Consider the following 17,683-nt stretch of genomic DNA (forward strand, 5'->3'; position numbering starts at 1 on the left):
GATGCCATTTTCAATTTACGGCACTATCCTTTGGCCTGTCATCGTCCTTGAGGGTGTTCACAAAGTGTATGGCGCCAGTGGCTGCTTACCTGAGATGTCAAGGGGTCCAGGTCTTCCCATATCTCGACAAATGGCTCATCAATGGCAGGTCTCAGGAGCAAGTGCAAAGGAGCCTCAATCTGGTGCATTCCACCTGCCGTAACCTGGGCCTATTGATAAAGGAAACCACCTTATTGCCTGTCCAGCGAATAGAGTTCATCAGGGCAGTTCTCGACTCCATGCAGGCCAAAGCCTTCCTACCAGAAGCGTGTTTTCGGGCCATGTCGGACCTGATCTCCCATGTAAAGAACCACCTACTCACCATGTCTCAGCTGGCGTTGGACCACATGGCCGCATATACATACGTGGTCAGCCATGCTCAGATCCATCTCCAGCCTCTGCAAGCGTGGCTCATGTCAGTCTACGTCCCCAAGAGACACAACCTAGACCGGGTAGTCAGGGTGCCAGGCCACATCAGATCATCCCTGGATTGATGGTTGGACCCCAGGTCAGTGTTGGAGGGAGTCCCCTTCGCAACCCCGTTCCCGTTGCTTACCCTGGTCTCTGATGCTTTGGACCTGGGCTGGGGAGCCTACCTGGGCCAGCTGAGCACCCAGGGCCCCTGGTTGCGGGACATTCTGGCCCTCCACATCAACGTCAGGGAGCTCAGAGCGGTTTGCCTGGCCTGCTAGGCTTTCTTGCCCCACCTGAAGGGCAAGGTGATGCAGGTCCTGACAGACAATACAGCTGTGATGTATTTTATCAACAGGCAGGTATTTTATCAACAGGTGCTAGGTCTTCGGCCCTTTGTCAAGAAGCTCTCAGCCTTCGGCATTTTTCTGTGCGGCATGCCATTCATCTGATAGCAGCGCACCTGACTGGAACCAGGAACGTCTTGGATCACCACAGCAGGACCTTTTCATCTCGCCAAGAGTGGTCACTCCGTCCGGAGGCGGTCATTATTATCTTCCGGAAGTGGGGAACTCCCCAGGTGGACTTGTTCGCATACCGTCAGAACAGGAAATGCCTTGTGTTCTGTTCACTCTGGAGGATGGACAGGGGTTCGCTGTTAGACGCTTTCCTGCTCCAGTGGTCGGGGGCACTGATATACGCCTTCCCGCCAGTGCCATTGATCCACAGAGTCTTTGTGAAGACCAAACAGGACAGGGTAAAGATTATCCTGATAGCCTCCGAGTGGCCTCGCCAACACTGGTTTGGCACCCTGCTGGACCTTTCAGTAGCTGCCCCACTGCAACTGCCTCTCTGGCTGGACCTGCTATCCCCGAACCGTGGGAGTCTTCTGCACCTGAACCTGGCGGCGTTGCAGTTGACAGCATGGCTACTGCATGACTGAATGCGGAGAAGCGGGAATGTTCAGCCCGGGTTCAACAGGTCTTGTTGGATAGCAGAAGAACGACTTACCTGGCTAAGTGGAAAAGGTTCACATGCTGGGCTTCAGAACGATGTATCCAGGCCTTGCTGCAGGTGATCCTGGATTATTTTCCACACCTCAGGATCCAGGGCTTGTCCCTGTTATCAATCAGGATCCACATGGCTGCTGTTTCGACTTTCCACCCTCTTTTCCAAGGCAAGTCGGTCTTCGCTCATGACATGACGGTCTGTTTTTTGAAAGGTCTGCAGTGTCTCTACCCTCACATCCAGGACTGTATCCCTCCCTCTCATGCTGTCGAGCCTCAAGGGGCCTCCCTTTGAACCTCTGGCTTCCTGCTCTGTTCTCCTTCTCTCGTGGAAGATTTTGTTCCTGGTTGCGGTAATGTCCGCATGCAGGGTGTCTGAGATCAGCGTGCTTACTTCAGAACTGCCCTATGCGTTATTCTATAAGGATAAGGTCCAGCTGCGGCCGCAGCCAACATTCCTGCCCAAGGTAGTTTCCCAGGTTCATACCGGACAGGACATACTTACCTGTCTTCTTCCTGAAGAAATTGGAGGAGGAACGCTGGCCTTCTACATCAACAGGACTGTTAGGGGGCTTATTCCTTCACCCACTCACTTCCCTGGTCCTTCTCGCATGAACAGAGAGCAACAATACCCGAAGTCCAAAGGTGCAAACAATTCAATGTTTATTGGGGTGAACTTCCAGCAAGCATGATTCCAGTTTCCTTCCTTAGTGTCCCCTTTCCCAGCTATGACACCACATAGCCTTACATAGTGTCCCTGTTCCCGTTTCCCCCCCTTAGCAAAACATGATTCCAATTTCCACACCCTCATTCCCTGTTCCCATTCCCCCCCCACACACACACACTTCCTGATTGACTGCAGACTATATAGTAAAACTTGAGTTCTGCTTAGCTGTACCTTAACCAATCATTTTACTGAAATTTAACTAACCAATCCTAGCATATTGTAACATGATTATTTAACCAATTATATCCCACCACCTTAATTAGTTTACACCCAGCAAAATTAATTATACAGCAGACAGAAACAATGACAGAACAGATAGAGATTATACAGACAAACAATGGGAAATGGGGACTACAATGATAGAACACAGAAATGAGGATTTCACATCCCAGCTATTGATAAGTGAGTTCTTGCCAGACAGGATGCTATCAAACAAAGTTTCCTTTTACATTTTCTAGGCACTTCATTTTCTCTGGAGGTGATAGGCATTATCAAGACACGATTGTATTCCTAACAGCCCAATAGCACCTTATTTCAACGTGACTAGTTTGGAATATAAGGATGTGACCGTTCACTTCCCAGCTTATGACTGCCTCTGCTGCTTAGCCAAGATCTTAGCCTAAGAACAGGGCCTCAGACTGTCACAGTAAGAGAAGGCCCTTACACTGGCAGACAGTGATTTCGATTCTTTCTTTTATACCTCTATAACTAGCTAAGTGATATGAATACACCTAAATTCTTAAGAGTATAGGCCTTCACAGACAGGCCTGAATATCTATATCCTAACAAGGACAAAGCCATTTCACAAGTCAATGCAGCTGTTCGTTGCGGTGGCAGACATGATGAAAGGTCATCCAGTATCTGCTCAAAGGACTTCATTCTGGATCATGGCCTGCATCCACTACAGCTATGAACTGGCGAAAGTGCCTCCACCGGCAATAGTCAAGGCACACTCGACTAGAGCTCAAGCATCATCTGGCTCAGGTGCCGATCCAAAAGATCTGTAGAGCTGCTACCTCGTCAACTGTCCACACATTTACGTCCCATTATGCACTTACCCAGCAGGCCCAGGATGATGCTGGCTTCGGCAGAGCAGTGCTGCACGCTGTAAGACCATGAAATCCAAGCCCACCTCCATTGACCCTGATTGTGAGTCACGTAGAATGGAATTGACATGAGCAAGCACTCGAACAAGAAAAAACAGTTACCTACCTTGTAACTCTTGTTCTTTGAGATGCGTTGCTTATGTCCATTCCATTACCCGCCCAGCTGCCCCTCTGTCGGAGTTGCCGTCAAGAAGGAACTGAAAGGGCGTAGGGCTGGCAGCACCGGATATACCGACACATGGGCACGGCACTCAAGGGGCGCCACTGCCGCCCTTACAGATACTGCTCAGGCAAAAATCTCCGGCTACCTCGCACTTCCCCTCATTCTTGATAAGGCATCAACCACTACATTTTCCTTCTCTTTCATATGAATTATTTCTATGTCAAATTCCTGTAGGGCTAAACTCCAACTAATCTAGAATCATCCCCTTAGCTCGGTGCAGCAACGTCAAAGGGGTGTGATCATTCAAAACCTTAATTTTTTTATTAGACAAATAAGGTTTAAGTTGCTTAACTGCCCAGACAGTGGCATAGCATTCTTTCTCAGGGAGAGCATAGTTTTGTTCAATGGGGTCAGTTTTTTGCTTAAGTAGGTAATGGGATGCCTCTTGTTCCCCACCCCATCCTGCATCAGTACTGCACTTAACCCAATTTTAGAAGTGTCAGTACACAGCACAAATCGTTTGCTGAAATGAGAGTTGACCAAAACAGCCTCTTTAGACAAAGCTTCTTTTCTGGAAGCCTATCTCACAGCCTCTGTCCTTACCACCTGGTCTGATTTCCCTCTTTTTGTAAGGTCTCTTATGAGGGCCACAATGTAATTTTACAAACCTCCAGTAATAGTTCACCAGGCCAATAAAGAATTGGGCCTGCTTCTTGTTCAATAAGCAGGCCAACTCTGAATAACTTCTACCTTTAAAAGCTTGGGGTGAACCAACCCACTGCCCACTCTGTGTCCTAGGTAGGATACCTCAGCAGCCCCCGTCTTGCATTTGGAGACCTTGAATTTGAGGTTGGCTTCTCTCAGCCTTTGTAACACAATTCCTACATGATTTAAATGGTCTTGCCAGGAGCTACTGAAAATACCCAAGTCATCTATATAGGGCCTGGCAAAAGTTTGTAACCCCTGCAGCACTTCATTGACAAGCCTCTGAAATGTGGTTCCTGCATTTAGTAATCCAAAAGGCATAGCCTTAAACTCATATAGGCCAGACTCCATTATAAAAATGGGTTTTTCTTGGGCATCAGCATCTAAAGGAATTTGTAAGTATCCACAAGTTAAATTCAGTGTGCTTATGAATTTTGCACCAGCCAATAGATTCAGTAAGTCCTCTATTCAGGGTGTGGGATATGGGTCAGGTTGGGTGATAGCATTTAGCTTTCTAAAATCCACACAAAAGCGCATGGTTGTATACTTTTCATGTACTATTACAATAAGAGATGCCCATGGGCTTTTTGATTTAGGGTATGTCTACGCTACGAAATTAGGTCGATTTTATAGAAGTCGATTTTTAGAAACCGATTTTATATGTCGATTGCATATGGCCACTCTTAGCGCATTAAGTCGGCGGAGTACGTCCTCACTGCTGTGGCTAGCATCAACTTACAGAGTGGTGCACTGTGGGTAGCTATCCCCCAGTTCCCACAGTCTCTGCTGCCCATTGGAATTCTGGGTTAAACTCCCAATGCCTGATGGGGCAAAAACATTGTCGCAGGTGGTTTTGGGTACATGTTGTCAGGCCCCCCGCCCTCGCTCCCTCCATGAAAGCAACGCAGACAATCATTTCGCGCCTTTTTTCCTGGGTTACCCATGCAGACGCCATAACATGGCAAGCATGGAGCCCGCTCAGCTCACCGTCACCATACATCTCCTGGGTGCTGCTGGCAGACGCGGTACTGCATTGCTACACAGAAGCAGCACCTTGCCTTTGCGGCAGACGGTGCAGTAGGACTGATAGCCGTCGTATGTCTCCTGGGTGGTCCTGGCAGACCTTGGTGAGGTTGATCAGGGGCGCCTGGACAGACATGGCTATTCTCCTCTTAGAGCACCGAATGGGAGCCAGAGACTCCAGGTCATTCTTGTCTTTAAGTTTCATCTCATGGAGATTCAGTCCTGGAATATCATGCGAGCTGGAGGCTTCTGCCTCAGGCTGCTCTCCCAGCCGGCAGCACCTCGCAGTCACACCTACCCCAGCCTACCCCTTGCTCCCATGGCTCATGAATCCTGGACAGTAGTAAGGAGCCATTCAACTATAGGCTGAGCAAGTGCAGAATGGTGGTAGAATGTGCCTTTCGACGTTTAAAAGCTCGTTGGCGCTATTTGCTGACTAGGTCAGACCTCAGCGCAACCAACATTCCCATTGTTATTGCTGCTTGCTGTGCGCGCCATAATATCTGTGAGAGTAAGGGGGAGACGGTTATGGTGGGGTGGGAGGTTGAGGCAAATCGCCTGGCGTCCAATTTTGATCAGCCAGACACCACGGCGATTAGAAGAGCACAGCAAGGCGCGCTGCGCATCAGAGAGGCTTTGAAAACCAGTTTCATGACTGGCCAGGCTTCGGTGTGACAGTTGTGTGTGTTCCTCCTTAATGCAAACCCGCCCCCTTTGTTGATTTTAATTTGCTGTAAGCCAACCACCCTCCCCCCTTCAAAATAAAGTCACTGTTGTTTTGAAACCATGCATTCGTTCTTTATTAATAAAAAAAAAAATCAGATAACAGACAAGGTAGCCCGGGTGGGGTGGGGGAGGAGGGAAGGACAAGGCCACATTGCTTATTGTAGCCACACTAAAAATCAAACTGTTTGAATGACAGCCTTCTGTTGCTTGGGCCATCCTCTGGAGTGGAGTGGCTGGGTGCCCGGAGCCTCCCCCCCTCCCCCCCCCGCATTCTTGGGCGTCTGGGTGAGGAGGCTATGGAACGTGGGGAGGATGGTAGTCGGTTATACAGTGGATGCAGCGGGGGTCTGTGCTCTTGTTGGCTTTCCTGCAGCTCCAACAGACGCTTCATCATGTCTGTTTGCTCTCCCATTAGCCTCAGTATCTCGTCCTGCCTCCACTCTTCACACTCACTTAATTCTTTCCTGGCCTCTGCCACTGAATGCCTCCATGCATTAAGCTGTGCCCTATCAGTGCGGGAGGACTGCATGAGCTCAGAAAACATGTAATCGCGAATGTGTTTTTTTCGCCTTCTAATCTGTGGTAACCTCAGGGACGGAGATGATAGGGGGAACGTAGAAACATTCTACGCTCTACAATTCTGGGGGGGGTTGCATGGTCACCTGTGCTGCTGAGTTTGCCACACTGACCAAATAGGAAATTAAATTTAAAAGTTCCTGGGGCTTTTCCTGTGTACCTGGCTAGTGCATCGGAGTTCAAAGTCCTGTCCAGAGCGGTCACAATGGAGCACTCTGGGATAGCTCCTGGAGGCCAGTACCATTGATTTGCGTCCGCACTACCCCAAATTCAACCCAGCAAGGTCGATTTTAGCGCTGCTCCCCTCTTCGGGGAGGAGTACAGAAGTCGATTTTAAGAGCCCTTTAGGTTGATGGAACGGGATTGGTTGTGTGGATGCCGTCATTTTTAAATCGACCTAATGCAGCTAAATTCGACCTAACCCTGTAGTGTATACCAGGCCTCGGTAACTATTCCTATTTCCAGTGTGCTTTTGTAAGTGTTCAGTGAGACCTGGAGATTTGGCATGAGCTGATACTTAGTCTACCAACATCACACCATTCTGATCAAAACACCATGAATATATTACTCAATTCAGTTATTTCAGTGGTGTCAGCATGGGTTATCTTAGGTTGTTGTGTATGTCACGCACTTTCATATACTTCATAAACTGGGCGGTATTTTTATAATTTGATTGGAAATACAAGCTATTATAATGAAACTGGCTTCAAATTATTTCATGTCTGACTTGAGGAGTAATAGTATATTGCGTGAACCAGTACAATATCTTAGAAAAACTTAATTCTGAAAATACAACAGGTTCATGTTCATTAGCATCTTTTCCCTTGTGTGCTGTTATATTTTACAGCAACTGAAGTTTATGCACACTCCCCATCAGTTCCTCCTTCTCAGCAGTCCACCAGCCAAAGAATCCAATTTCAGAGCTGCTAAAAATCTCTATGGAAGTACCTTTGCATTTCAGTAAGTATGAAAAAGGAATTAGTAAAAATAATGCTAGCAGTTCTTATTGTGCTTTCATCATCTGAAAATATGTGTAAAGAAAAACACAGATATTCTAAGAGTTAGAGATTTTCAAGTGCAAATACATTGTTTTAGAGAAAATGGTAAATTTCATTCTGGGTGTCTTGAAACACTACTTATTTTCCTTCTTTCCACTTTATTTTTAAGTGGTTCACACATTGAAAACTGGCACTCCATCCTGAGGAATGGCTTAGTTGTTGCTTCCAATACAAGGCTGCAGGTAAATAATAGATACAAGGGTATCTGACCCATAGGTACAAGGTTACATATTAAACATAGGGCATCTTTGGGGAGAGGCAGTTGAGGTGGCCATCTTGGTGATCAAAAACTAAATGGTGCAATTATATCCTCCCTTCTTTCACAGTAATCAGTTGTTCCACTGGTCCTTCTGAAGCATTGATGGTGAAATCCTGGCCCCAGTGAAGTCAACAGCTAAACTCCCATTGACTTCAGCAAGGTTAGGGATTCACACTGAGGCTGTGCACAGCAGCACCTTCAGTGGCAGAGGAAGTACCAGATGGAGGGCTTCCTCTTCCATCTCGGACGTGTTGTTCAGTACTGCTAAAGAGAGCATCATAAGGACCGAGTCATGGAGGAGAATGAGAGTGAGGTAACTGAATGGAGCAAGCTAAGAGGAGAGAGAAAATTAACAGAGGGCAGTTCAGAGGAGGGGAAATAAAACAAAAGGATTCAGTGAATACAGATAAAGAGTGCAAAGGTAACAGAGTGGACAGAAGAGAGAGACAGTACAATAGGGAGGGAGGGAAAAGAGGGAAGAGAGAAAGTTGGGAAGAATGACAGCACTCCCTACTTAAGCTCTTGGCTGCACCTTAATAAGGACCTGAGCAGTTCCTCTGAAGTCACTAAAGTTATTCACATTTACAGACTCTGTCTCTATATTTCTACCAGGTGCTCTTGGAAACCCTGTTTAAAAACATGAATTAGGCAAAAGCATCACTGACTTCTGGAATAAATCTAACAACGATCATTTATTTATTTACCTAATTTAAAAAATTATACAAACTGTGTCCCTGATACTGCAAACATGTATTATGAATAAAGCCATGCAGACGCATAATTGTTTTCAGGATCAAGGGTTACATTTCAGATTTAACCTAACTTTTTTTTATTGTTTATCATTGTGTTTGCTGATAACATGCAGGACATTGATTTGTTCATGGTTTGCAGTGTTAAATCTCAACACAAATACATCTATAACTTCAGAATATGGAGAAGAATTTCCTTTACCACCAGTAGATCTAAAAACAGAAAACACTATTTTACAGCTATAAACTGGGGCAAACTCCTTTATCTGCAGGCAATTGGAATGGTCTGCCATAAAAATGGTCTTCAGGGTATGCAGGAGTATTTTAGCTTGATACAGAAGAGTTTGTATAATATTTGCCACAAGTTTTCTTAGGACTTATTTTGTACATAATTTAATATCAGATACTGTATTGGTGGGAGGGCAAATAATTATCCAGATCAGTTTAGATCATGTGCCATGTTGATTTCCTTTGTAAAACTATCAAATTAATGTTAAGCCTTTTTTACATTCTTTTTCAGCTCCATGGTGCAATGTTTGGAATTGGGATCTACCTTAGTCCACTGTCAAGCATATCATTTGGTTACTCAGGTGATATTTGTAAATCACTCTAAAGAGGGGTGAATGTAAAGAGATATTTAATTTGCTGATTTTTTTTACCTGCTTCATTGTTTTAATCATTGTAGTAATTTTGTCTCTTTCTATCTTAGGCCAGCATTTGCAAAAACAGGAGCTCCTGTACGCAAAAAATAGGCTCCTAAATTTCCATTTATGGTCTTAAATACATGCCCTGATTTTCAAGGGTGCTGAGCAGCCAGGACCTCCCATTGAAGAATTTGGCAACTGGTATCCATTACTTTGGAAAGGAGCCTAAATGTGGACTTCGGAGCCTGCTTTTGCACTTCTGTTTTTAAAGATCTTGGCCACAGCATGCAACTATATTTATATGCAATATACGTATGCATAGGCATATAGGACCCAATCCAGAAAAAGCACTTAAGTGTGTGCTTAACTTCAATCTGAAGAGTACTCCCATTTAAGTCAATAGGACTACTCATATGCTTAAAGTTAGGTACATGCTAAGGTGCACTGCTGGATTGGACCATGTAGGAATAAAGGACAGGATATAGTAGCATAAAGTACCATCTTTTTGTTTTGTGTTTTTACAGCGCCTTGCACAATCGGTTCCTGGTCCATGACTAAGCTCCTTGATGCTATTGTAATATAAATAATAATAAAGGTGTTAAATGTCCTGGAGTTAGGAGAGTGGCATGATTTCCATGTGGTAAATGTTATGTAGATCACTCACTTCAAAATAAAATAGCATCTAATATAATAAAAAATAAGTAAAATATTGAAGATGAAATATTAAATTAAAATCTTCTGTGGACTCATTCTAATTATTTTTCCAGTAGCACACCACAAGCAGCAAAGCTTGATTAACTTTAAACTGAAGTCCATCCCTTTTCAGCAAAATGCTTAAGCACATTCTTAAACTGAATTCAGTGGAATTTAAGCTCATGTGTAACTGCTGTTGCACCTGCTTAAAAGTACTTTGGCTATTTTAAAGGCATTGGAACTGTCATGCAAATGTGTGGCTCTTGGGACTGAGTCAGACTGGTGGTAGCATGTGATGCGACAGAGAACAAGAATTTTAGGATGCTTTGCAGAGGAATCTGACCCCACTCCAATATCTGCTTTCACTCTCCATGTATATCTTATACTTACAATGCTTTACACACCAGTAAATCTGAAGTAATTTTAATGTCTTTAGGGATGAATAAGAAGCAGCAGAAGGTGTCAGCTAAGGATGAACCTGCTTCGAACAGTAAAGGCAGTAATGCATTACAGGTACAGTAGTATATCAAACGGTATATCTGGAAGGCATATTGGGTTTGTAACTGTGAAGGAATTAATATTCCTTCTTTGGAAAGTCAACAGTTCTCTTTTATTGTACACAAACAGCGGTATCCAAAGACATTGTAATGATCAAATATAATCTAATTGCTGGTAGTAGCAATTTACAGATTATACTGCAGCAAATGTGGATTTCCTTTCATAAGAAGAACTATTTGAAAAGAAAATAGGGAAGAAATGCTGATTGATTCTTTAATTCAGTATCACTCCTGGCAAACCTCTGCCTGTGAACTCTGGAGTCTTTACTAAATTAGTGTGCAGTATGGATTTAGAATGGGTAATGCTATAAAATTAGTTTGTAATCCTCTAGAGTTCCATTCATAGCACACTACAGATTTTCTTTGTGATAGTTTCTAAACTCTAAGCTGGTAAGTTTCTGTTTTATCAAAGGTAAACTAATAGCTATTATTTATAGATGGGCATTGGGCTTACAGATGGCTAAATCCTTAGGAGGAAATTCTATACCCATCTCTCTTAACAAGTATATGCATACCGGCATGGTTCCTCGCTACAGAGAGAAATGCTGTGGGGAAGCCATTCAGAGGAATTCTGTATCCTCTGTAGGTCATGTCACCATATTCCATAGCAGCTCAGAGACCAAAGGCGTAAAGTAACAGGGTTTGGCCAAAGAAACCATGACTGCATTTATCCACTAGCTCAGCAGTTTTCAAACTGTGGGTCGGGACCCCAAAGTGGGTCAGGACCCCCTTTGAATGGGGTCACCTGAGCTGGCTTAGACTTGCTTGGGCCCAGGGCTGAAGCCAAAGCCAGAGGGCTTCAGCTGTGGGCGGCGGGGCTCAGGTTGCAGGCCCTCTGCCTGGGGCTGAAGCCCTCGAGCTTCACCTTTGGCCCGCCTGCCCAGAGCAGTGTGGCTTGGGCTTTGCCCCCACACCACCACCATCTGGGGCAGTGGGGCTCGGCGGGCTCAGGGTTCTGTCCCCCCTCCTGGGGCCGTGAAGTAATTTTTTTTGTTAGAAGGGGGTCGCGATGCAATGAAGTTTGAGAACCCCTGCACTAGCCAAACTCCCATGTAGAGCAATACATGCTACTATAGCTAATGTTCTGCAGAGCCATTGTACTGTACCCAGCTGTTATGTGATGAAAGAGGATTCCATCCCATTGATACCAATGAGGAGAGAGGAGATATGGCAGATATAGGTAGTCATACAGCTCATGAACTGGAGTGATGGCTACACTGGTTCTCTGTGGCCTGCACCCAGCCAGATTGGAGGATTCTGGTCTCCTCATGTAGGTTTCTTCTGAAAACCCCAGGGCAACAGGATTTGACTATCATTTTACTCCTTTTATTAGCTTGTTTCTCATTGATAATGTGATTCTCCCACCTATATTATCCAGCCCTCAAATTGCTAATGAGGTGGATACTTTGCTATTGGATAAAGTAGTTGCTAAACCCAGGGTTGTGAGTTCAATCCCTGAGGGGGCCATTTAGGGATCTGGGGAGTTGGGGATTGGTCCTGCTTTGAGCAGGGAGTTGGACTAGATGACCTCCTGAGCTCCCTTCCAACCCTGATATTCTATGATTCTATGAAATTGCCACTATTGCATTTTTAACCCAATAATGCAAATGTGTCCAGCGAGACTATATCAGTAAATAAACTATTTACAACAATACTCTTGTTACATTTTTACCTGTGTTTCCTTTTACTATTTTAATTAATTTCCCCACATTTTTATCTCTCAGTCACAGAAAAAAGGACAGCAATCCCAATTTTTGCAAAGCCGTAATTTAAAATGCATAGCCTTATGTGAAGGTAAGCTGAAAATCCCTTCAAAACCAATTTCTTTCGCAGCACTGTACCTGTTTGAATTTGTAAAATGCAAATTAATACAAACTTTAATTGAAGTTAGTTTTTTTTAATAAGACAACATTGGCAGGTGTGCAGATGCCTACATCATTTATGGGTCTTAAATCTCAATGCAGCCCCATCCCCCCATTGCCCCCACAATACCCATTCCCCAAGCATACCTAGGGCCATTAATAAGGTGGGCTCATCATGTGTAGGAAGTGACTGGTCACCATCCTTTCAGTCTCCCAAATTTTAACCACATAGCTAGGGTTGGTAAAGAACCTCAGCAAGTTGTATGTTAATGGTTTGAGCATCCAAGACTCATAAAGAACATCTGCCTAATCTGAATTCTCAGCCCAGTTCTGACAGCTCAGGCAAATAATCTCTTCTTCTTGTAACCACTACACATGAATTGATTTCTATTCTCTGCTTGTGCTTAAAAATCCGTATAGTTATGTCCAATCTGTATGACCATAGTCATTCTCAAAAGACCTGACCATTTTTGAAAGGTCTTGCAAATATGTATCTGTTCTGACAGCAGGTAAAGGAAGGTAAGGATTTCATCTCAGCTATAAAAATATTTTAGCACTATTTGAAAGGAGAATAATTTTCAAGATGATACAATTTCAGACAATTTTTTAAAGGGACTTTATCTCAGCCTCTAAAATTGCATGTGCAAATTCTACACATATATGAAGCCTTTAAATGACATTTTTTTTAAATGTAATCCATTACTGTACCAATTATGTTCTAATGTCATTCTAGAATTCCTGGGAACAGACCTGATCTGAAACTAGAATTTGTCTTTACATTTCTAATAATTTAAAAACAAAAATGTAAATATCCCAAACATACTTTTCCAAGTGTAAATGGTATTCAAAGGATAGAAATGAATGTGCAGAACTATTTCAATTATCATAGGTCTTGTTTCTCTGGCATATTTCAATGTACAATTTGCCAAAATATACTTTTGATCAGCAAAAATCCATCTCAAGGAAGGGAAGAGTAGAAAGAGGGGGTTCCTAAGATATAACAACTCATGAAAAAGTCAGTCATAAAAGAAAAAACATCCAGTGTTTATGAGTTGCAAGAGGCAAACATTTATGTTGACTTAAAATGAAAAAAGAGAAGGAGGTAAGAGTTAAACCTCACACAGCAGATTGTAAAGGTATGTATACATGCATTTATTTACAATAGTGTTCAAGTGCGTTTATGGAAGATCTTCAGAACAAAATGGTTTGTATTCAAAAATGGACTCTACCCAGAAAACCTTATTTCTGATCATAATCTTCATGGTTTAAAAAAAAATCTGTGATCTAATATGTAGTTGTTTCCTAGAGAAGTGGTACCTAGTTCTCCAGATTCATAATTCCCTCTATATGTGTGTCAGTGATTGGAACATGGGTGGTTGTGCCTAGTGGTTAGAGCAGAAGCCAATTCCAGTGGTTAAAGCAGAAGTCAGAGGCCAAAGCAGAAGTCAGAGGCCAGAGCCAAGGTCAGAGACGGAGCCAGACGTCAGAGCTGATGGTCAGGACCAGGTCACCTGGAGCGAAGCCAGGCAGGAGTAGGGCTAGGTCCAAGGCAGGAGCTATCACAGTCATGGGAAAATGCTTAGAGCAGCCACTGAACTGCTGTTGCTGGGCTTAAGAACTGACCTGTTACCATTCCAGTCAATCAGGTGGTGTAGCCAAGCCAGTCAGGCAACCCACTTCAGACCAGCTGTGCTCATTAAGTTGCCCTGAGATTGGCTCTGCTGCAGGCCCTGATTCCTGACGCGGGGGGGGGGGGGGGAGGGTGTTCTAGCAGCATTTGAAGAAGCATAATCCTAAATAATCAATGACCCATTTCCCAGCTTTTTCTTTCATATTTTACTTTTCACCCATTCATCATCAAACATAAATTTTCTGTGTGCCAAAGTTCGATTAATTGGCCCACAGTACCCTATACCACTGGTTTGTCCATTGTTAGAGAGAATTAAGCTGATCTCCTAACTCCTAGGTTCAGCCAACTCCAAGGTTCTAGACAAGGCGACAGACATTCCCACAATGCTATTTAAAATGTGTGGAAGCACAGATATTTTTAAATGATGTTTTCCAGAGATGTTTTCACTGCTCAGTGTTTGTTCTCTCCTTGTAGTGATAACCTCACCTGATCTGCACAAACATGGAGAGATATGGGTAGTTCCCAACACTGATCATGTGTGTACAAGATTCTTCTTTGTGTAAGTACAATACTTCTTTTTAGCTTTAAAATTCTACTTGTATATTTCCTAAATTTTTTTGCCATGTTTTCTTCAGTTTTTTTGCAACAACTTTAAGAGACCAAAAATAAAGTCTTCCGAACAATTTTTCAAGAATTTATTTTTTTAAGGAAATGTCTGCAAGATCAATGACAATAGATTATTTTACTTTTACCTTTTGTTATAATAAGCAAAAAAAAAAGAACAATGGGTGAAGGGCTATAGGATGTCCCCACTCTATATGAATATGTCACACTATAGTAAGTGTATCGCTGTATTGACCTGAGACCAAAAAACAACCCTCCTAGAGTGTACTTCTGAAAAGCCAAGGAAGTCAAAAATAGGGATAAAAAGATATATCTTTAAGTTGTACTCTAGCTGTAAAACAGATGTGTCCTTTTATCACATTTGATTCATTAAGAGACTACTATATATCGACATAGGCCCTCATCCTGCAAAGAAGGCTACGCAGATGGACCCCTGTACCCACCCAGAGCCTCCTCTATTTCAAATTTGCAGTAAATATGGAGTTGTCTTCACTGGGGATTTGCCCTGATTGGTGGCCACTCACTGGTATTTGTGTACCAATGTAAACACCTAGTATAGACAGGGTAAAACTGTGTTTTACATCAGTGCCTGTTATCCCTGTTCTAAGAAGGAGTAAGCTGGACTGGTTTACCATGTCCGCAGTTGAAACTTGCACAGGTACAGATCCCTAAGGGTATGTCTACACAGTAGGTAAACACTTGCGGCTGGCCCAGGTCAGCTGACTTGGGCTTGCCGGGCTTAGCCTGCGGGGCTATATAATTGCCATGTAGACATTTGGGCTTGACCTGGAGCCCAAACTCTGGGACCCCACGAGCTGGGGAAGGTCCCAGGGCCCAGCTTCAGCCTGAGCCCAAACATCTACACATCAATTTTTAGCCCCCCAGCCTGAGCCCCATGAGCCTGCATCAGCTGACCCGGGGCCAGCCACAGCCAGGGTCTTTTATTTCACTGTAGATGTACCCTGTGACTGACCAAAAGTGACTGATATCAGAACAAATCCCCAGTTTAGACAAAGGATCAGTTACTGCAGATGGAGAGTGCAGTAACTTACACATGCTTTCGTAACACTCCGCTCCAGGAGGTTCCCAAGAGCCAGTGATGGTAATGAAAGGAAGCCCTTTGCATCTGAGCTCCCGCAGCTGATGAGCTTCCAACAGCTTACAGTGAGCCGGAGGTAGGCAGTAGTGCAGCCCTAGCAGGTCCTGCTGGACTTCAGTTTTGCTGGTTGAAACCCTAGGCCTCTTCTGTGAAAGGGCAAATCCTGCCATCAAACAGCTTCACACTTCTGGAGTTTACACTCGCCACATAATATTCACGGCTTAGTGTTTAAATAAGGAGCATTGTAAAGTATATAGCACTGATGTCACTGCATAGTGAATAAAGAGTGGATTACAATTTTATTTTTTGTCTGTACTTTTTTAGTTATGAAGATGGCCAAGTGGGTGATACAAGTATAAATACACAAGAAACAGGCATTCACAAAGAGATTCTTCGAGTCATTGGTAATCAAACTGCTACTGGGTAAAAGGACCACTCTTATTTAATTGATGTGATTTGGAAGCCTTCCTCAGTCTCAAAGCTGGATTTTGAACTGAAGAAGATGTGAAAAACTAATTTATTATTATTATTATTAATACTACTGCTACTACTAAACAAATTAACCCTTTGAATACTTCCTTTTTTCTTACTTAGTATTTCTTATCTCATTGAAATACCTGAAATGGTATGAATTAGCAATTATAGGGGTACAAAGTCCATTAATATACTACAACTAATAGCAATTTAAGAGACATTTGGGTTGCTCACAATAAACAATTTAAAAAGGAGTTTTGTGCTGATATTTTTATATTAAACTCTTTAATTGGACCATTTTAGTACTGTATACTGGTATTTTAAATTTAGAATGACTGAAATATAAGCGAGAGAAGATTTTATAGCGGAGAACCTGCATTATACAGGACACTTTGCAATAAGAATATTCACATATTTTAATACACCGTAAAAATGGTTTCTGGAACATGTCAAATTGAAGAGGGTGGTTACTTACAATATCATAGATTCATTTTACTGTACGCAAATGCAGCTAGAATTTAGAGTAAAAAAAGTTAAAAGAAGAAAACATTTTTGCAGTATTCAGTTATTGCCAAGAGAAATATAACTACATTGATGGTGTGTGTCTAGTCTTCTTCATTCTCTTAAAAGAAACTATACCATTCAATAAACAGTTAAGTTACATTATTTAAAAGATGCAAGCTGAGCTGACCAGAGTTCCAGGGGCTGAGAAGTGAATTTGTAGCAAAGCCATTTGTAAACCAGTTTTTACGATGACCTATCACCCCAGTTTAGCAAGGTACTTAGGTGTTTTCAGTGGCATTGCTCTTGTGATTAACGTTAAGACATGTGCTTAAGTACCTGGCTAAATCAAGACCTATATATATTTCAGTTGATTGTCCGATTAGGAAGAAATAGCAATACCTTTCATGTTACAAACATGTCAGAATGACTCTTGAGTTCCCTTTGGTGAAATACTATTAATTCATCCCTAAGGAAACAAAGCAAATCTGTTAAATCTTTATGATTTAGGAATTCCAAGTGTTAAAAATAAAATGGTTACCAGAGTATGAGCATGTTGGCAGCACACTTTAGGGGCCAGGGACCAATCCTAAAAGGTGCTAAGCACCTCCTATGAAGTGCTAATTGCCCTCAGCTCTCACTGAAGTCATCTTGCAGGATCATGCCCTTCCCTTTTGACAACATTTCAGATCCCCCTCTGTACATCTCCACTTACTCCCTTGCAGCCTTGGAAAGGGAGAAGATAGGCACAAAAATTACCATAGAAGATCACACCTTGAGTCCTCCAGAAGTGGTCTGTACTGTTATTAATATGATGGTTATTTGGAATACCCCAGTGTGTGCTTGTTTCTTTAAACAGAGCATAAGTCATCTAAATAATTGCATAATGTAGAGAGATATTAGGGGTTAGAGATTTATTGTTGGAAGTCTTTTGTTATTCCAAGTTACTCTGCTTCTTGCCTCATCACTCCTGTTTCCCTGTGTCACAAAATAATCCTCACTCAAAAGGATAAAATTGAAGTTATCTAGAATAAAAGTAGAGTTCTCTAA

At 43.0% G+C, this 17,683-nt stretch overlaps 1 protein-coding gene across 1 annotated transcript in view; it reads left to right on the forward strand.

The window, feature by feature from the left end:
- PARP8 (poly(ADP-ribose) polymerase family member 8) overlaps positions 1–16,386 on the forward strand; it is a 158,712-nt gene extending 142,326 nt beyond the window's left edge. Inside the window, exons 20-26 of the mRNA XM_074952531.1 lie at positions 7,331–7,443; positions 7,651–7,723; positions 9,070–9,139; positions 10,323–10,399; positions 12,168–12,237; positions 14,410–14,494; positions 15,983–16,386. Of these exons, the coding sequence (XP_074808632.1) occupies positions 7,331–7,443; positions 7,651–7,723; positions 9,070–9,139; positions 10,323–10,399; positions 12,168–12,237; positions 14,410–14,494; positions 15,983–16,085 (591 nt within the window). The 3' untranslated portion in view covers positions 16,086–16,386. The remainder of the gene's footprint in view (positions 1–7,330; positions 7,444–7,650; positions 7,724–9,069; positions 9,140–10,322; positions 10,400–12,167; positions 12,238–14,409; positions 14,495–15,982) is intronic.
- Positions 16,387–17,683: the final 1,297 nt, after the last annotated feature.

This window comes from Natator depressus, chromosome 5 (genome assembly GCF_965152275.1).
Source record: "Natator depressus isolate rNatDep1 chromosome 5, rNatDep2.hap1, whole genome shotgun sequence".
Taxonomy (NCBI): Eukaryota; Metazoa; Chordata; order Testudines; family Cheloniidae; genus Natator; species Natator depressus.